An 18,594-nucleotide genomic window follows, 5' to 3' on the forward strand; every position below is an offset into this window, starting at 1 on the left:
AGTGAAAATAATATTGTGTTTCAGCACAATTAGTCTCACAAATTTGGAATAACTCATCCCCATCAGATGAGATTATGTGAACATCAAGTTTCAGTTATACCCACAAGTCAGGATACATGGAAGGAGTCTATGGAGGAAGTCTAATTATTAGCAAAAGGTTTAGATTGTCTTATATAAAGTGAAAATCCTATTGTTTTGGGGGTGGTGGTGTGTATTTGTTCCTTCTTCACTTCTCTTGTAATTATGAGCACCAAAGAAGCAACTTCTGTCAGCTGCACTTAATGAGTTCATCTTCACAGTCCAGAGAAACTCCTGTGATGCCTCAACATGCTTTTCTCCCAAGCACTTATGACACAATACTCAAAAATTACTTATATTTCTATCAGAAACTATTAAAAGGATCTGTTCCAAGTGAGTTTTCCCACCTTTACAGAAACGCTAAAGGTGAAGTTAGATATTATACTTTATTCTAAGGGGGTGATTATTATTTTTTGTGAAATATTTGAAAGAATTTGCACCTCCAAAAGTGAGATATAAACAGCTTGTCCTGCCCAGGAAAAGTGGATTGCACTCTATACCAGCACACAATGAGAACTACAGAATTTCTTATTTCTTCCAAATCAACTTGTCAGAAATAATTAGAACAGGAGTTTACATTATTTGTAAGTATAAACAGCCCAGCAACACTACAAATATTATCTCACTCAGAAAATATTTTCTATTTGCCAAAGTAATTTTAGAAGACTGGAAACTAGCCTGCAGGATTCACACACAGGGCAGTACTGCAGTAACCACAGTGAATTAGCAGATGTGGTGGTACTGTCCTGCAAGATAGCTTAAATGTGCTAAAAATGGGCTGTCACCAGATATGGCAAATAACATGCTGAAGACAACAGATGAAGTATTATTCCTCCCCTGTGCTAGACTAATGCAGGATTTATGTATTGATCTTTTAATCCAATTGAAAATATGCCTACTGAAACAAAATATTTCGATTTCAGAGTAACTCTCCAGCTAATCATGGCTAATAACAACTCTCTTTACAACAAACACCTGCTACTTTCTTCACTCAGAAGACCCAACACAACCAGCAGGTCACTAACTGAACCAATTTGATACAAAACACCCCCTGAACTTCCACAGAAAAGCTCCAACTAAATGCAAACAGTGTTTCTATTATACTGGAACTGGTTTGTCATTCACTGTGATGGATTGTATTCATGTGAGAGTGTGAATAAGCTGGAGGTGTGCTTTATCTGTATTCTTCAGGAAGCTGAGGCAAAAACAACTTTGACTAGATTACTTTAAGCATATGGTTCCACAAGTACAGATGAGTAACTTTAATGGGACTCATTTGACTAAGATATGTTGTGAATACCTAAGTTATAATCTAACACCTTCTGAGTATGCATGATGTAAATCTCTGTGCTCATTACAGCATCATCAGATTCTGAGATCAACACAATCCAATGCACAACTATCTCACTTTCTACTTGACATTTCAGTAGTGATAAAAATGCCAATGCCGTTCTGCAAACACAATTCCTACAGCTGGTAAAATATACTAACAACAAAAAATACAATAAAGAAATATACATCCCCTTTAAAATTATACTGCACTTTTCATAGTAATTAAGCATAAAAATTCAGTGGAAGATACTGCAGAAAACTCTTCTATTGCAGCAATAGAGGCTAAAAAATAAAACACGTCCAAGCTGTACTACTTACCCCTTCTGAGATAGCTTTTAAAAGGAAAGCTAGAGCATTTTATCAGTTTTATCTCTTTAACTCTCTTGTGAATAAAGACCTAATATATAAAATTACAAATATAAAACTGCCCACAGCCAGTAATTTCAATACATTCTGTGGCAATTAGCCTTCTCATAAAGGCTGACAGAAGGGAGAAAATGTCTATTTAATCTTAAAGAACACCTGAAGTACTTATCTTGTGCTTCCTAGGATAACACAAAAGTAATTTTTTCATATAAGTAATTATTCCTGTCCTCCTATCTCTGTACATAATAACAGCACAGTGGAACCTATTAGTCACATCTTTGAATACTTCACTATGTATCAGTTTCAAAACCAGCAAAACCTTGCAACCACTTATCTAGAAATCTTATATTTACATTCAATATAAAATATTCTAATTGTTTATTTAAATTAAATTGCCTATTTCATGGGAACTATTCACAGGAACAAAGTCAAACTCATAAATATAACTGCTGCTTTGGAACTTTAAGTGTTGTTCAAAACATAACGGGCACGAAATTAAAATTGGTGGGTTTTTTTTTTTTTGGTTGCTATTTGTGTGTATTTTGGTTGTGGGTTTGATGTTTGTTTAGGGTTTTCTTTCATCTTTACTGTTCATTATCTACTGCTGAAAGAAGAAATTCTAAAGCATTTTTTCTAACACTTTCATTGAAGACAATATAATGAGAACGTTAGTGCAAGCCACTACTGAAGTACCGATATGTACTTCAACACCTGTGTAATATTAAAAATGGAACAGAATGGTACGAACGTCCTTTAACTAGTCCAACAGTTAAAGCAACAAAATGTTCAGAGAAAAAGAACTAGTGTCTGATTAAGTACCACATAAAAGGATTAAGAGACTATTAAGAAAGAATACACAGTAAGTCCAGAAGACAACACAAAGAAAGTATATTTGATTATAAAAAACCTATATTAAGAAATACTGTGAAGTAAATATTTAAGGTAGTTTTCAAGGGACAAAGTAGGTTACAAGAAAACAGAGAAGCCTGATGGAACCAAAACTTTACTTTGGTTAATTTGATTGTAAACAAAAAACTACCCCTTCTAGTCTTACAAACTCTAGCTATTTTAACACATACATAGAGACATTATTTATCCTCTGCTGGTTACTTTGTATATATCAAAACCTAACGGCATAGTCGAAATAAGACAGGGAATATGGAAACATTAACTAAAAAATCCAGACATTCTTTATCACTCGAAGAACAAACTAAACCTCTAAAGGTTCCAGATACACAGGTGTGGAATTAAGGCGATTACCTAATACCTTGCATGCTCCAAGCCAAACTGTGCCCCCGGAGCTGCTGCTAAAGCCATCCATCCGCCGGCTGCCGGAGCTGAAGCCCCGCCGTGCCCCAGCGCGGGTCCCAGCGCAGCCGGCCGGCCGCCAACGCGGAGCTCCGCCTCAGCTGCTTCGACTGCGATTTCCGCAGCCACCAACTCTCCTAATTACTGACCAAATACTTTACATTTTTTTCGATTAATAATACCTGAGAGCAATGGTAAGGCCAGCGTCACTCCCACCCTCAATTGCAGAAGCTGAAGGAATGAATTTAAGCAGGCTGGCGGGAACTAAATCAACTCCTCAGACGTCCGCATCTGAAAAGGGTCCTGCCGAAGTCCTCAGCAGTGACTCAAAGGCACTGTTTGGAGCCGCGAAAAGCCAGACTTTAACAATCGCGTCACCAGCCAGTGCGCCCGTTTCCAACAAAGGAGTCCAGGGCAAGTCGAAGACGGGAGCACCGGGACAGATCGCCCACAGCACCTGAGCAGCCCGAGGCAGGCGGCACCCACGGAGACCCCCGAGCCCCGCGACACAGGGACATGGACAGGAGGGTGGCGGGTCCGGCAGCTCTCAGCCGGCCCGTGCCGCAGACCGAAGCCGCGCCGCCCGCCTCTCTGAGGAGACGCCGCCGCGGGCCTTTCCGCTCCAGGGCCGCCTCAGGCCTGCGCGGACGGGCCGCGGGGCCGAGCGGGGGAAGCGACCCGGACGGACCCGCGAGGAGGAGACATCTCGCCCACACGCGGCGGCGGCGGCGGGCACCCGCGCACCGTCCGTCCCGCCGCGCCGCGGGAGGACGGCCCATACCTGCACCTGGCGCTCCGCCCGGCGGCCCCGCGCTCTCCCGGCTGCCGGCTCGGTGGCGTGTGGGGATGCCGGCCGTGCTGAGTAACGGCGCGGCGGGAGGCGGCCGTCCGCGCCGGAGAACGCGCGGCCCTGGCAGCGCCGAGCCCGCCCCGCGCAGCCTCCGGAGCGGAGCCGGCCTCGCCTCGCCCGCCGACTGCACCGCGGCGGGGCGGGGCCCGCGGGCCGCAGCGCCAATGGCGGCGCGGCCGCGGCGGCGCCGCCCAGCGCGGGCGGGCCCGCGGAGCGGTTCCGGGGCAGGCGGCGCCGGCCCGGGATGAGCTCGGAGCGGGGGAACGTGTCGCGCACGCGGCCGCAGCGCCACCAGAACGCGCACGCCTTCAGGAACGACAAGTACGACACCAGCGCCCGGCGCAAGGTAGGCGGCGGCGGGCCCCGGCCGGCCCGGGACACGCGGGGCTGTCCCGGCGCCAGAGCCGCCCCTCTGCCGGCCATGCGTCACCTGGGGCCGGAGCGGCGGGAAGGGCTTCTTGCCGAAAGCGTGGGCAGGTCCCCCTACGGTCTCTGGAGCCGTATCCTGTCCCTGTGAGGTCTGGTGCCAGGTCCGGATGGGCTTCGGGATTACAAAGCAAGTCACGCGACGGTGGATGCCGAGGGACCGCTTTAGTGATGGAGATACCTCTGGCCCGGGTCCGCCCACAGCGGGCACAGTGCTGCTAAGAGAGAATCGTTAGGACACATTTCACACAGTTGTCACTGTAAGCAAATGTGTAGTGTGAGACTTATGACATGAAAAAACCTAGTTAAGCCAAAGAATTGTAAGAGGGAGACTGAAATAAAGCGCTTACATTTGTGCAGTGAGTGCAGCAATTCAATGTTCAATGGCGCATTATCCACACCACTTCTTGAAAGGTGTTTGCTCATCTCCAGGTTTGTGACAATGTGGTCGTAACTCAGAAATCTTGATGTTTTGAGAGCTTCGTTTAAACAACTTTGCCCCATCACATGTAAATACCTAGCTTCAGTCGGCCTACTTTTGAGATAACTTTCATGTGTACTTCAATTTCTTTATTAAAAAAGGGGTCTCTTCTGGTAAGTTAGATAGAAAGGTGTGTTCAGTTAGTCTATCAGCACTTTTGCTACAAAAGTTATCGTCTTCACTCTGTTGTTCCAGAAGACTGTTTTGTCTATTTTGGTTCTAAGCAGGGAAGGGGAAATGGTCTACAATATATTCTTGAAACAGGCTCTGTGCTTTTAGTTTTGGTAACGTAATATACAAAAGAGGCTGAAGAACACGTAGTGTGTCTGAGCAGTAACACCACCAAAGTGGGGTTTTTCATCTTGCAGGCTAAACCAAGAAGGTGACTAGGACAAAACAGAGGATGAATAATCTAGAAGAGTTTATCTGGTGCTGTTGCTGTCACATCAATATCCCTTTTTACTGAACCTGCCCGGGTTGTCAAAAAGAGCTGAAGGAGTGGAACAAAGTAGTAAATTAAAGCTTTGATGCCAAAGAGGGAGGTTTGGGTTTTTTGTGGGCTTGTTTTGATTATTTTTTGAGGGTTTTTTTTTTTTTTTTTAGGACTGGTTCTGCAAGTTGAACAGGCTGCTTTTCTGGGATTCTAAGCAGTGACAGTATTATTTGTTGTGTGAGTCACTGCATGACCTCTGATAGGAGAGTATTTTCTGGCTGGGTACAAACATACACACAAAAAATGTCATAGAGAGCTGGTCTATTAAATAGTTTTCAAAGAGAAACTGAGTTCTGATATCAGTTTTGTAACTGAAATAATCACTTCAATACCCACGTGACTGTTTTTCTGTTTTTCTTTCTTTTAAAAATAATTGCTATCCTGTAGAACTGGCTACACAATATCATGCATTCACAATTTTTTTTTTTTTTTTATGTGGCCGAGGTTTACTGTGGACATCAACTTGTCTCTTTTTGCTTTCCATTTCAAGCAAATTATTTCTTTCCTCTTTGTGTCTGCTGGTTTATGGAGAGGGCTGAGTGTGTGGAAGTAGCATCCTATTCTGGGGTTAGATAATGTTTAGTAAGGGGAAAGGATGCATTCGTTTTTCTTAAGGCATCCTGTCAGGTACAAATTCAAGTCTTAAGGTACTGCTGTGTTTTAGGAATTATATTCCCCAACTTAGTATTCCAACTGAAACACTCTAAGCCATGCACCACTCACTCGCTCACTCTTCCCTTTACCTCTCTTCCTGCATAGCCCTGGAGAAGAGAATTGGAGGCACAAAAAGAAAAGATCACATGTTCAGATAAGAACAAGTTACTGAAAAGAGCAAATGAAATAAGAAAACAGTCACAGCAATAGTGTAGAAGAGATTATTCACACATAAGCATTCACTATGTGGAACCTCTGGCAGTGCCAGACCACACCATACTACGTGACCTGGAAGGGACCCTTCCCCCCATTCCTGCAAAATGATGTGAGGTGGTATAGAATAACCTTAGTGTCCTAGCCTGGAAAAATTAACCCAGGCTTAGCCAGAACAGGACAGGGATACACAGGGGTCATTATAATGATGCTAGCCCCATTTTGCTGTTTTAAAGAAGTTAGACTAGCAAAGATGAAGTGGCGATTAATGTCATCGTTTAGATATGGACTATGCTGAATGATGACAGTTTTGCATCTTTGTCTTCTGCAGTCCTGGATGATCAGATATGTCATGGATGTTCAAGGTATGATGAGGAAAACGAAGAAATCATAGAAATTCTATCATAGGGACTGATAAAGGAGTGGGGCATACTCTTTTCTACCTCTCATTAGCTCAATAGATCAAAAGAATGCTTAAAGCTCCTCAAAGAGAATAGATCTCCTGTAATTCACTGTTAAACATAGGGGGGTTTTTGTATGTGGCCTGTCTACTGTTGTACACTGTCCAATGCGGTGCTATCTTGAAAGGCTGCAAAATGCTTATCAGCTTAAAATTTGGATCCTGCTGCAACTGTGCACTGCATTAACAACGTTGAATATTTACTACAATAGCTTCAGATCCAGTGGGTGGAGTTGAGGTAGTTAATTATTATGGTGTTATGCTATTTCTCTTAGTGAAGCAGTATCTGCAGAGGAAATTGATCTAATAATATTTGACTTTTCTCTGCTGGCAGTCATTATCCAGTTGGTTTTTGGTTTTTTGAAATGTTTTGTGCTCTTTATCTGACAATGACTGTGTCATCCATTTTCTAATCTTAGAGGCCACAGACATGATTACTTGAGAACATGATAGAAGACCCATCTGTCTTTCCTCTAATGATCAGTCTTTACTACAGCATTGCTCTTGAGACTTGTTGAGGTGAAACATCCTTTCAACAATGTACACTGCCTCTCTATTTGGGAAACAGCTACAACAATGCTCGAAAAGTTTGCGTCTTAGGATGACCTGAAGAAGCAGTAGCCAGGACAGGGTAAGACACTGTCTTGTTAGTTATTGAATCTTGGAATTTGTTTATTGGTGTTTGCATTATATGGTATATTCCAGAATAGCTCTTTGCAGCACCAAGCTGAGGAATATACATTATGTTATATGAATATATGTTTTATGTAAAGTATATTTCATAAGTTATCAAGGAAACTGCAGTAGCTCTAGAAATGAAAGCAAATATCATTTAATGAGAACATTTAGAATTCCACTGTAGTAAGATGGTAAACCACAAAGTGATTCATATTTACACTCAAATGACTGATTTGTTTCTTCATTTCTTTCCTTTCATTAAGATGATAATCCACATTTCCCTAAATTTCAGGAGTTATTACTTCTGAACCTCAGCTTTACCACAGTGTAACTGTCAGTCACTTTTTCAGCCAGCTGCATGCATAAGTCACTTGTTTTAGTGGAAACACTGTTTTAGACTGTGGGAAAGCACTAGGAAGAGAACAGCTGAATGTAAAGCTTAAATGCTGTGTCATTAATCATATTTTGAAACACAGAAGGGAGATAGAGATAAACCAGTGGCCAACTGGAACTGTTAGATAACCATAGTGCAATTTTTTTAGATAACTTTCTTGCTGCAATGTAGAGTAGCTTGGTAGACTGAAGTCTACTCTCTAGCCTGTTATTCTGGGTTCAGAAGTACATTCAGTCTTGGGTTGTAGCCTTTTATGTAGGGAGAATAAGAGCAAGTATAACAACTGCTCTGGACTCTAACCCAACTCTGGAGGTGGGGCAGAGAGTAAGAGAGAGAATATGTGGGTGCATGTAGGAGGTGTGTTTGGTGTGTGTGTGTTTATGTGTCTTTGTGTATTTTCCATTCTTTCTGGGGGAGATGGTGAGAATCCTTCCAGTGCTCTCTTAAATGCTATATGCATATGTTACTTAAATTTTGAAATACACTTGATGAGAAAATATCTGTAGAAAAAAGAATTTCAGGCAATGCTGGTAGAATATGTGAGCAAGTGAAGCTGTGTGGGGGACAGTTTCAGCCTGTGTAGTGTGTATTGGAACCTGAAGTCTAGCATCTGGTATCTCAGTTTCACCTTTGTCAGTCTGCTGCTTTTACTGCTTAGTAGTCGTGTGCTGGAGGTCCTGTGGGTTTTTTGGGGTTTTTTTTGAGAAGTTCAGTTGTTCAGAAATTCTGCATTCATCCTTGTGCTGCATTTGGCCTTGCTGACTGAAGCAGTGCCACCTGTGTTTCTGACAAGGAAGTTTATGGGTGGTATTAACATTACACTTGGTTACAGCAGAATATACCACTGATATGTGCTCACTAGAAGGAATCTGCTTTCAGTAGAGGAAATCAAAATACCCATAGGTTTCACGCATAATTAGAAGCTTACAAGCAGATGGTGAAGCTTCTTTGAAGCCCTGTCATTACATCCTACCTGTGAGCACTTTAATGCTAGTTTTAGCTAGGGATTATTTTGTGCCAAGTTAGTAGGTGTAGGTGCATTTGTTTACTTTAATACATTCTGAACTGCTTTTGGCAAAGTTGTTAGGTGATTTAATATTAGGTTATGTGAGCAGAGAACGTTGATTCGTTAATGTACAACTGAATGTGCTTATAGTGTGCACATGGAATATTTTGTGGCATCATACCTTAAGGCTGCTTAGGTATGTCTGTATTGCATAACTGTAATTTCCCTGGAGAATGTATAGACATACTGTAAGCACTGAAGGAGTTGCACTTGTCATTGGAGCAAAGTATGCTAATTAAGGCTGCTTAGGTATGTCTGTATTGCATAACTGTAATTTCCCTGGAGAATGTATAGACATTCTGTAAGCACTGAAGGAGTTGCACTTGTCCTTGGAGCAAAGTATGCTAAAGAAAAGAGAGAGCTATTGACTAAAACAGGGAAATGAGCATAAAGAAAACACTAGAGAAACTGCTGCAACAGAAACATAATCTAATGTGTTGGAGTAGTTTTCACACCAAGAAATGAATTTCAAGCACTACCTCCTATTTGTGTGTGAGGCCCTGACTACCTGCATAAAAGCTGGGTAGAAAAGTTGGAAAAGAATAATGAAATTTACAAGCCTTTTTCAGGGCTTTGTGTGGGCTGTTTGGTTTAATGATATCCTCAAGGAAAAGCGAGCTATTAAATGAGAAAAAGGAAGAAAACATGAGTTTGTGAAAGTATACAAAATATACAAATATAATATACAAAATAGGTTAAAAAGTAAATATTAATAGGAAAAGTAAGCACCAGAGGATTTTATTTGATTTTACTAATGACTTTCCTATTCTGACTGGGAACTGAGAAACAAAAAAAATTGTCTTCAGGTTTATTATGGGAACTTCTCTCACATGCTTTTTTAGCATTTTCAAAAATCTGAAAAAACAGACTACTCAAATCTTTCATTAGGGACAGCTTTCTTTACTTATTCAAGTTTGCATTTCTTTTGAGAGTGGTGTGTTATGGATTATTTTGGTCAGAGGAGATGCTGAATTAAGTGTAAAAACCCACAATAAATTAACAATTTGTTTTAGTAATGGTAGCATTTAAATATCATGCCTTTTTTTCTCAGCAGAGGGAATCTAAAAGACAAACACAAGTTAAACTCTCTAACCGCTTTCTTTACATCAGTACAGGATTCTCTATTGACTTTCTAACCAACTGCCTGGTAGGATTGTAAAGTCGTGGTGGCTTTTGTATTCAGATATGCTGAGCCAATGATTAATTACAAAGCCCCATACTTGAGGCATCAAAATTGAGTAAAAATACAGGAAAATGCTGACGAGGGGGAAGATGCTCTGTGTGTACTCCTTAGAAGGCGGAAGTTAGAACTTAAAGCTGTTGTCTTTCTTCCTGTTTATGACCTTCTGAGCAGATGCAATGTAATTCCTTTATTAGTAGCTGTGTAAGATTTGTGGTCTTGTCATGTTGACAAGTCCAGGCATCTTTATGCCAGTGTCAGGATACTTAAAGTGATTTTTAGCACACATAAATGTGATGATGGAATCATATCATGGTTTGGGTTGAAAGGGACCTTAAAGATTAACTAGTTCCAAACCCACTGTCATGAACAGAGACACCTTCCTCTAGACCAGGTTGCTCAGGGTCCCATCCAGCCTAGCCAAGGGTGAGGCACCCACAGCTTCAGTGGGGAATCTGTTCTGTCGCCCTAATTCTTGAGTTTTCTTAAACCTTCTAAATTTACATTCTATTAGGAAACTTTCCCACACAGTTTCTGTAAATAATGTATTGTTTTGCATTCCTCCATAGAGGTGGAGAGACTTGATGTACTAGTACTTTGTCCAATGTCTTTGGAGAGGTGGCCCGTTCACTCTCCAATCCACTGTCACCTTTGGAGAAGTATAAAAGTTAAAGTCAGAAAATAAACGCTCTCTTTTTTGCCTTGCAAGGTAGCAATTAGCTCGCGTTTGCTTTCTCGTGTCCTATAGCAACACTGTTCCAGTGTCTCACCACTCTCACAATAAAGAATTTTTTCCTAAAATCTGGTCCAAACCTATAATCTTTCAGTTTGAAGCCATTCCCCCTTGGCCTGTGACTACCTTGTAAAAGTCCCTCTCCAGCCCTCTTGTAGCCCCCTTCTGGTACTGGGAGGTGCTCTAAGGTGTTCCCAGTGCCTTCTCCAGGCTGAACAGCCCCAACTCTCAGCCTGCCTTCATAGGAGAGGTGCTCTAGTCCTGTGGTCTACTTAGTGGCCCTCCCTTGGACTTGTTCTGACAAGTCCATGTCTTTCTTGTCCCAGATCTGAAGGCTTATGTGGTGTCTCACAAGAACAACATAAAAAGGCAGAATCCCCTCCCTTGCACTGTTGGCCAGATTTATGCGCTGCAAGTGCATGTTGCCAGCTCATGTTGAGCTTCTCATCCACCAACACCCACAAAGTCCTTTTCCTTAGAATACTCTTTGTCCATTCTCCGCCCACCTTGTTTTGGGATTGTGTTTGGGATTGCCACAGTCCAGGTACAGGACCTTGCACTTGGGCCTTCTTGGACGTCATAAGTTTTGTACAGGTTCACCTCTTAGACCTGTCCAGGTCCCTCTATATGGCATCCCTTCCCTCCAGTGTGTTGATCACATCATACAGGTTGGTGTCATTGGCAAACTTGCTGAGGGTACACTCAATCCCACTGACATGCCTTCTCCATGTCCTGGGGAACCATGTCTTCTGTATTCTTATCCCTTCTGAGAGGATCCACATTTTCCCAAGTCTGTCTTTGATCACTGACATACCTAAAGAATCTTTTTTTTTCCTACTCCTTGATTGTCTTTGCCAGATTTATTTCTGCCTGTACTTTAGCTTTCCTAACCATCTCCTTGGCTCATTGGACAATTTCTGTGTGTTCTTCCTCCCAGACTATTTTTCCCAGCTTACACCCTCTGTAAACTAGCAGTTTAAGTTTCTCCAGGAGTTCTTTGTCCACCCATGCAGGTCTCTCAGTTTTCTTTCTTGATTTTCTCTTTGTAGGGATGCATTGCAATTGAACCTGAAGGATACAACTTTTCAATATCATCTAGCTCTCTTGGGCCACTTTCCTCTGCATGGTTCTTTCCCATGGCACTCTACTAAGGAGATCCTTGGAGATGCCGAAGTCTGCTCTCTTGTAGTCCAGGGCAGTGATCTTCTTCCCACACTCCTCACTGCCCTAAGGTCCTTAAAATCCACCAGTTCATGATCACTGCAACCCAAGCTGCCCTTGAGCTTGGTTCTCCTGGTGCCCACATTCACTGGTGCCCCTCCTTTTTGGTGAGAACATTCCCTGGTGCCCCACCTTGTTGGTGAGAACAACACAGGACCTCTGCTTGTTGGTTCTTCTATCACTTGGAGAAGGCAATTGTCATCAGTGTATGCTGGGAGCCTCCTGGATTGCCTGTGCCCTACTGTACTGACCCTTCATTTTTGGCATCTTCAGCTTTTGGGATGGTCAGTATTTCAGTTTGATTGGAAAAAGAAAAAGAAGAAAAAAGAAATGTATCACTGTGAGATTGTTGTGTATTCTGGAGCCAGATGGTAAGAGTATTGGGGTGGGAAAGAGCTTTATAAAGCTCCATGAACAGTAACTGTGCATATTTTCTTGTTCCATAGCAAATATTTAGCAGAATTTGTAGTAGGCTGCCTGTTTGATGAACTTTGGATTTGCTTCAGATGAGAGGTTTCTGAAGTAGTTTCTGTTCTGTTCTTCAGGGCAGTCCTGAGCACAGGCTCTTGCATTCCAGTAACTTTAGGCTTTGCAGAGCCTGCTCCTGAATCACTCCATGGCATGGCTCCTAACCCCAGCCCCAGCCATGATGTCAGGATCTGTTAAGGGAAAATAGATCTTTTTCATGAAGGAAGCTAACTGTTTCTTTCGAAGGATAGCCATCTCCTTTCAGCTTAAGCTTCTGCAATTTTTTGACTGGATTCTGCCTTAGCACAACTAAAAATATCTAGTAACAATAAATGTATTCCTACCTGGAAAAACAAATTACAGTGTATCTAACTGCCTTCCTGCTTACCAGTCAATGCAAATCATGGGAGTGAAGGGGAGCACTGGGAAGTTCAGGCTAATTTGCAGGTTGTTGGGAGCTTTTGGGCTATAGTGCTTGGAGCCTTACTTTGCACTGGACAAGTGCTGAAAACAAGGCTTGTCTTTGAACTGCATGAATTTGAAAGACTGAACACAGACACTGCTCACAGCAGTTTGAATTGCAAGATATTGAATTGTGAGATATTAAATTGCCCTTAATTGTCTTTCTACTGGGAACTTACTGAAAATTTTCTTTTCTCAGAAATTTTGCACATTAAGCAATTGTTGGTATTTTTTTGAAAATATCTCCATAATGCATCAGAACCACAGCTTTATGTATTCAATATTCAGGCACTATGCAAAACCTTGTTTGGTTGACTATGTCAAGTCTGTATTTGATCACTTAGAAAATAAGTTGATCATGCCATAGGAAAACTCATATTGAATGTGTAAGTTTAATGAAAAGTAGACAATGTCTACAAAAAGTAGACACAAGTCCCAGAGTATAGTTTCACTTGAAAGTAGCGTCTCTTCTGCCATATAGATTTTTTGGAATAGAATAAGACACTATGTTTTTAAAGCTTGGCTTGTTTTGGTTTTATGTATTGAAGCAGAGCTTTGTGGAGTAAGAAAGTCTTGTGACTCACAAAAGCAGGAAATGACTTCAGAAGACGCTGTATTTGGAGAATTTTTTTTTTTTCAGTTTATTTGTGAAAGAATAAGATCAGTTGTAATCTAGATTAATGGAGAATCACTCCTTTTAGGTATGCTAAGAAGTAGATGTCTTTTAAACCATTTTAATAATGCAATGTTGAAATGGTAGCCATTTTTAAACTATCTAAAAAAATACATTTTTTTATTATATGCGGTTTTTAACTGTGAAATTTTTATTTCTGAATTAATATGAACACCCATAGGATAGACAACATTAGTGCTGCCATTCCTAAATAGAGAAGAAATAAAATTAGATTGAGCCTACAAGGACATAGCTTCTTATTTAGAGTGTGGTTTGGTACCATTTCCCATCTCAGAATAACTTCTCTTGTGTGAATACTACTGACCAGTTGGCATTTTATATTTCTGAGAAAGCTAAACACAAAATATTGAGGGAGATATTAAGGTAAATTTTTCATTGTCTCGAAAATATACCGTGATTTAAATTGCCATTTAAACATGTTTATCTTAGGTGAAGAGAGCAAAAATGTTTTCCATGAAGGAAGGCTAGGATTAGAGAGAGATTGAATAATTTGACTGCAAATTCTACTTTGTTGTTATCTAAGGAAAAATCCTGAGACTATTTAAACTATGTAGTACAGGGATAACTTGAGCAAGTTAAGTGCTAAGTCTTGTAAGTTGTCTTATTTGGATGGACAAAAGCTGTGTATTTCAGGGCTTATTTCTTTTTTAATCCATTTTGTAAAAATTCTAGAGATGAAAATAATAAAATACATACAGTAATCAATTTTCAGCAATATAATAACAGAAAGAAGTATCACTATTAAGATAACTAAAATAATAATAGTAATAATTATAATAACAATAATAACCATAATTTAGTCTTTATCCTCAAGGTACCCTTTCCATTCAAGAAAATCTCTGGACAAATTTATATGAAAGGCTTAATGTTAATATCAAGCAAACATGTTTATATTACTGTATCAATCATAAGATGGGTAAAAATGCTTTCTAAGCAAGATTTTACTCTTTACAGCAGGAGGTCATTGATTTTTTTTTTTTCTTACTTATTCAGAAAATAAATGCTAAGCTTCATGATGGAGTGTGTCAGCATTGCAAAGGTATCTTGGAGTGGCGAGTAAAATTCAGGAAGTACAAACTACTGACAAAACCTAAAAAGTGGTAAGTAAAGATATTTTTTGTTAATTGTTGATCATGTAGTTTGTGAGCTTTTGGAAAATATTCTGGCTTTGGAAACTCAGAAGAAGAAGCTGCTATTATGCAACATTTCTAAAATGTGGAGTCAGCAATGACAGCATGTAGGCAATGTTAATTTTCTAATCATAAGTCTTTTATTGTAAACTTCTGAAGACACAGAGGAAAAGCAACTGCTTACCTCTTTGCTGTTAAAGCTGGTTGAACTGTGGACCTTTAGGTTTCCAAGACCGTGAGTGTCCTCCTGAACAAAAAGTGTTTCCTGAATATAGTAACACAGTTTTCTAAGGTCTTGTTTCACATCTGTCTTGGAGGGATCTGCACATCCCTTGACTTGTGTACTTTGCTAATGTTTGCAATACATGCATTTCATTACCTCTCAGCATGTTTTCTCCTTTTCTGTAAGAAACTGTAATCCTATGTAGTAAATGTTGGCATTGTTTGCATAGAGTTCTGTATTGCTTGTTTTTGTATAACTGTATGATGATCTATCACAAACATATAAATTATTTTTGTTTCCTGAAGGAGATGCTCATTCTTATTTGCTCAGTTGCAGAGGTCCTTACCTCCTGTGGTAACAGACACAGCCAGTGTTTCCGCAATGGAATACAGAGCTCAGAGAAACCACAGCTGGGCTGTGGTGCACAATACAGCCAAGTTTGTCACAGTACCATGTATTTTGGTATTAGTAACCAGTTTCACTCTTTCATGTAAAAAATAAATGATTAGGTAGAAGGCTTGCTGAATAAAAAATAATCATTCTCTGTTCTGTGTACTACAGATGAAGTTGGGTTTTTCACTTTTGCTCAAATAACTATATGCATCCTGTTTTGTTTTGTTTTTTTTTTTCCCAAAGGGAGGAAAGCAGGCAAAACCCCCATGTAAATCAGGGAAGCATTGGACATAGAAAAATTTTAGAACAGCAGCTTATAATGGAATGCATGATGTTCTCCCTCATATTTTTGAACAATGAAGTTGTGCCTCAGAGCACTCTAGCTTTACAGGTCATAATTTCTATGCCAGCAGTACAGTGGCTGAGCCTTTGTTCTGAAAAGACAAGACTATGAAAATTTTCAACAGGTGAAGCTTCTGGATGAAGTAAAAGCATAATAGACATTAAAAATGTGACAATTAAAAAAAAATGAATTCTTTATATTGCAAAAGATGGGGATGGAGGTCTTCTCTATACCTCAACTTATTTTTAGTTTTGCAACATCTTTAAAATTGTGAGTGTTAGTACAATCACAAGTATTCCCTACTTTACTTCTGAGTATTTAATTATTATAACTTAAATTATTTTTTTAAAAATAATTAAATCTGCCTTGCATTGGTAGTGCCTGTGTTTAGTATATGTTTGGGAAGAACTTTTGAGGGCATTAAAAATTATTGTCAGGAGATCAGCATTACATGGGGTATATTGTTCTGGTTATGTTCTCCAGATATACAAGGCTTTAGAAATGTGAGCTGAATGTTAAGCCACAGAATTTTGGAAATTACAAAATCTGCAGAATATTATCATATTTTGAAAAAGAATAGTCCAAGCCCTCTACATTATTAGGTTGGGTTTGTTGAAAGTACTGTTCCATGCAGGCTTGTGTTTATAGAAAACAAAGTCTAGCACTGACTCAGTTTATACTCTGAGAAGTTAAAGAGAAAGTCATTCAAGTGTTTCAACTGAAAGCTTTTTATTTGTAAAATAAATAAAGCATATGCTGCTTTTATCATTAAAATGGAAATTATGCAATTTTAAAGTAAAATTGCATAACTTCCTACTGAAATGAATGGAAATGTTTATTCTGTCAATTTAAATATAAAATTCTTTATTTAATGTTTCTTTTTCAGTATTTGTTTTAGTAATTTTTCCTGAAAAAAGTAAGGGAGCGGGGTGAACGGCAATGATTTTGATAGTGCTAATGGATAAAACACTGAGTGTTTAATTTGAAACCAGCCTAAAATGTGTTGTTCCTCTTTTGTGAGTGTTTGTTCCTTTTTTGTGTATTGCATTTGAATACAGAATGCTTCATAAGTGTCCACAATATTTTTTAAATCATATTTTCTCTCTCTTCACAGTGTGAAATGCCTCCAGAAGACTGTAAAAGATCCTTATCATATTATTTGTCGACCATGTGCTGGTAAACTAGAAATCTGTGCTAAGTGTGGGAAACAAGAAGAAATAGTGATTCCGTAAGTACCTCAGAGTACATAGTTTCAGTCCTGTATTGATAATTCCCCTTGCAATAAGCCTTGTTTGGAAACTGCCAAGAAACTGTTGTACTTTATCCCATATTTTCAATAATCCCAACATGAATCAGTAGGAGTAATTTTCCTCACTTTCTTCAGATGAAACTGGAGGTAAAATGCTTATTGACGTTAGTGAGGATGAGACAAAAAAAGTCCTACTTGGATAAGACATTTTAACACCTATGAGTAAATTGTATATCTTCTTAACAAAGCACTTCAAAATGGGTTTTGATGTAGAGCATCATAAAATATGTGCAAGCCACTTTACTGTTTGCATTTTATCTGCCACTTGATGGTTCAGCTGAATCAGCAGAATTAACAGTAGAACTAAACAAAGACTGATATTGAGCACAATACATATTGTGCTCAATATCATATACAATACCACAGTACATTTAGCAGGCTTTTGGCTGTTTTACTGGTTGTTTTTTGTTGAGCATGATACATAAAACATTGATTTACTAGTTTGTGTTGACAGTCCAGCAGTTGCTTACTTGGTCAAGCTGTTCAAGTATTTATATGTGTGCACTTTTATATCCTTCCTATTTAGTGTGAAGTAACTTTAGGGACTTTTATTACCCTTCTTCCCACCTCCTGCCATCTTCCATCCTATATTGGTATGGAATGCCAGGAGGATATTCTATCCTCTATTCCATTCTTGTTTAAATTCCAGAAGTGGGTGGTGATAATATCCCTCTTGCTTTCTACAGGATTGATAAAGGACAAGACAGGACTGACAGTGACACTTCTAAAAATGGCCGAGAGAGCAGTAAATTGAAGGATGAGCTGGATTTTGAAACAAATTTCAGTAGTGCAGATAGTGATGAAGACTCTGATGTGCTTGAAGAACAATTTAAAACTATGAATTTTGAAACAACAGAGATCTAAAAGGTTGTGTTTCTGCAATCAAATATGGTAAACCATGCTTGCCCTTAAACTGCTCCAACCCCTGATTAGACATCTAAGGTCCTTGTATGTTAATTTTGGCTTTGTGTATGATGATGCATGTGGGGATTTTTATTAATACACATTTTTGTGTATTAGGAACAGAATTTCTTTGAAAATGTTCAGAAATTCTATTTGTAAGCATAGTTAGTTATTTCATACATATAACAACTTCCTGTTTTTATGGAATAAAGTCTCTTTGTGTAATTGTCCAAAATTCAGTATTATGTGACCATTGGAAGTATTATTGCTACATGGAAATCCAAAGTCTAGAATCTACCTGAAAGTCCAGTCTTTAATGGTTTTCTGAAAGAACTTGCAGCATTCTCTCAGTGAGTTTCCAAAAGAGGTCTTACCCTTAAGCCTGGTGTTTTTTGTTTGATTTTTTCCCCTGCAAAAAAGAAACAAGTGTGTAAATGCCATCACCAATACAGTTCATGAACAATTAAAGCTTATTTACTATGTATAAGTGTGCATTGCAGATTTGTTGTAAATATTTTGACCTTGTTGTAAATATTTTGTAGTATTTTGTAAAGAAAAAGCCTGCAGACTTTAGAATTTCTCATCACACTTTCTTTTCATTTTCAGAATTCAGATATTCATCTGGGTCTGGTGTGGTTTTCTCTGATATGAAAAGACTTACACAGTGGAGTGATGCTTATAGAGTTACTCCCTTCCCATTTTCTCTTCTGCTGTTTATTAATCTGTACAAAGAACT

General features: G+C 39.5%; 2 protein-coding genes across 8 annotated transcripts in view; one reads left to right on the forward strand and one right to left on the reverse strand.

Annotated features, from left to right (window-relative positions):
* Positions 1 to 4,009, reverse strand: part of ABHD17B (abhydrolase domain containing 17B, depalmitoylase) — a 19,574-nt gene extending 15,565 nt beyond the window's left edge. The window contains exon 1 of one of the 3 annotated variants that reach the window (XM_072922493.1): positions 3,872 to 4,009. The gene's annotated coding sequence lies outside the window, so the exon portion shown is untranslated. Of the gene's footprint in view, positions 1 to 3,266; positions 3,407 to 3,865 lie in introns of those variants that run through there. The other 2 variants (XM_030258448.4, XM_030258449.4) reach the window with 2 other exon arrangements.
* CZH9orf85 (chromosome Z C9orf85 homolog) lies at positions 3,601 to 18,345 on the forward strand. 5 transcript variants are annotated; one of them, XM_030258456.4, is made up of 6 exons: positions 4,137 to 4,280; positions 7,081 to 7,292; positions 11,762 to 12,304; positions 14,551 to 14,657; positions 16,761 to 16,874; positions 17,642 to 18,345. In XM_030258456.4, exons 3-6 carry the CDS (start codon positions 12,302 to 12,304, stop codon positions 17,817 to 17,819), a joined length of 402 nt encoding a protein of 133 aa, XP_030114316.1. In that variant the 5' UTR covers positions 4,137 to 4,280; positions 7,081 to 7,292; positions 11,762 to 12,301; the 3' UTR covers positions 17,820 to 18,345. The 5 variants fall into 5 exon arrangements, 3 of the variants coding, with proteins under 3 accessions (XP_002191578.1, XP_030114316.1, XP_030114317.1); XM_030258457.4 differs by having other exon boundaries at positions 11,762 to 12,217; XR_012053077.1 differs by lacking the exon at positions 11,762 to 12,304 and having other exon boundaries at positions 3,601 to 4,280.
* The last annotated feature ends 249 nt before the right edge of the window (positions 18,346 to 18,594 follow it).

The sequence above is a fragment of the Taeniopygia guttata genome, chromosome Z, assembly GCF_048771995.1.
Source record: "Taeniopygia guttata chromosome Z, bTaeGut7.mat, whole genome shotgun sequence".
Classification (NCBI taxonomy): domain Eukaryota; kingdom Metazoa; phylum Chordata; class Aves; order Passeriformes; family Estrildidae; genus Taeniopygia; species Taeniopygia guttata.

Coding starts and splice junctions, on each gene's coding strand:
- CZH9orf85 (XM_002191542.6), top strand. CDS start 4,179: ATGAGCTCGGAGCGGGGGAACGTGTCGCGCACGCGGCCGCAGCGCCAC. Junction 4,281..14,550: donor ACACCAGCGCCCGGCGCAAG/GTAGGCGGCGGC, acceptor TTACTTATTCAG/AAAATAAATGCTAAGCTTCA. Junction 14,658..16,760: donor CTGACAAAACCTAAAAAGTG/GTAAGTAAAGAT, acceptor CTCTCTTCACAG/TGTGAAATGCCTCCAGAAGA.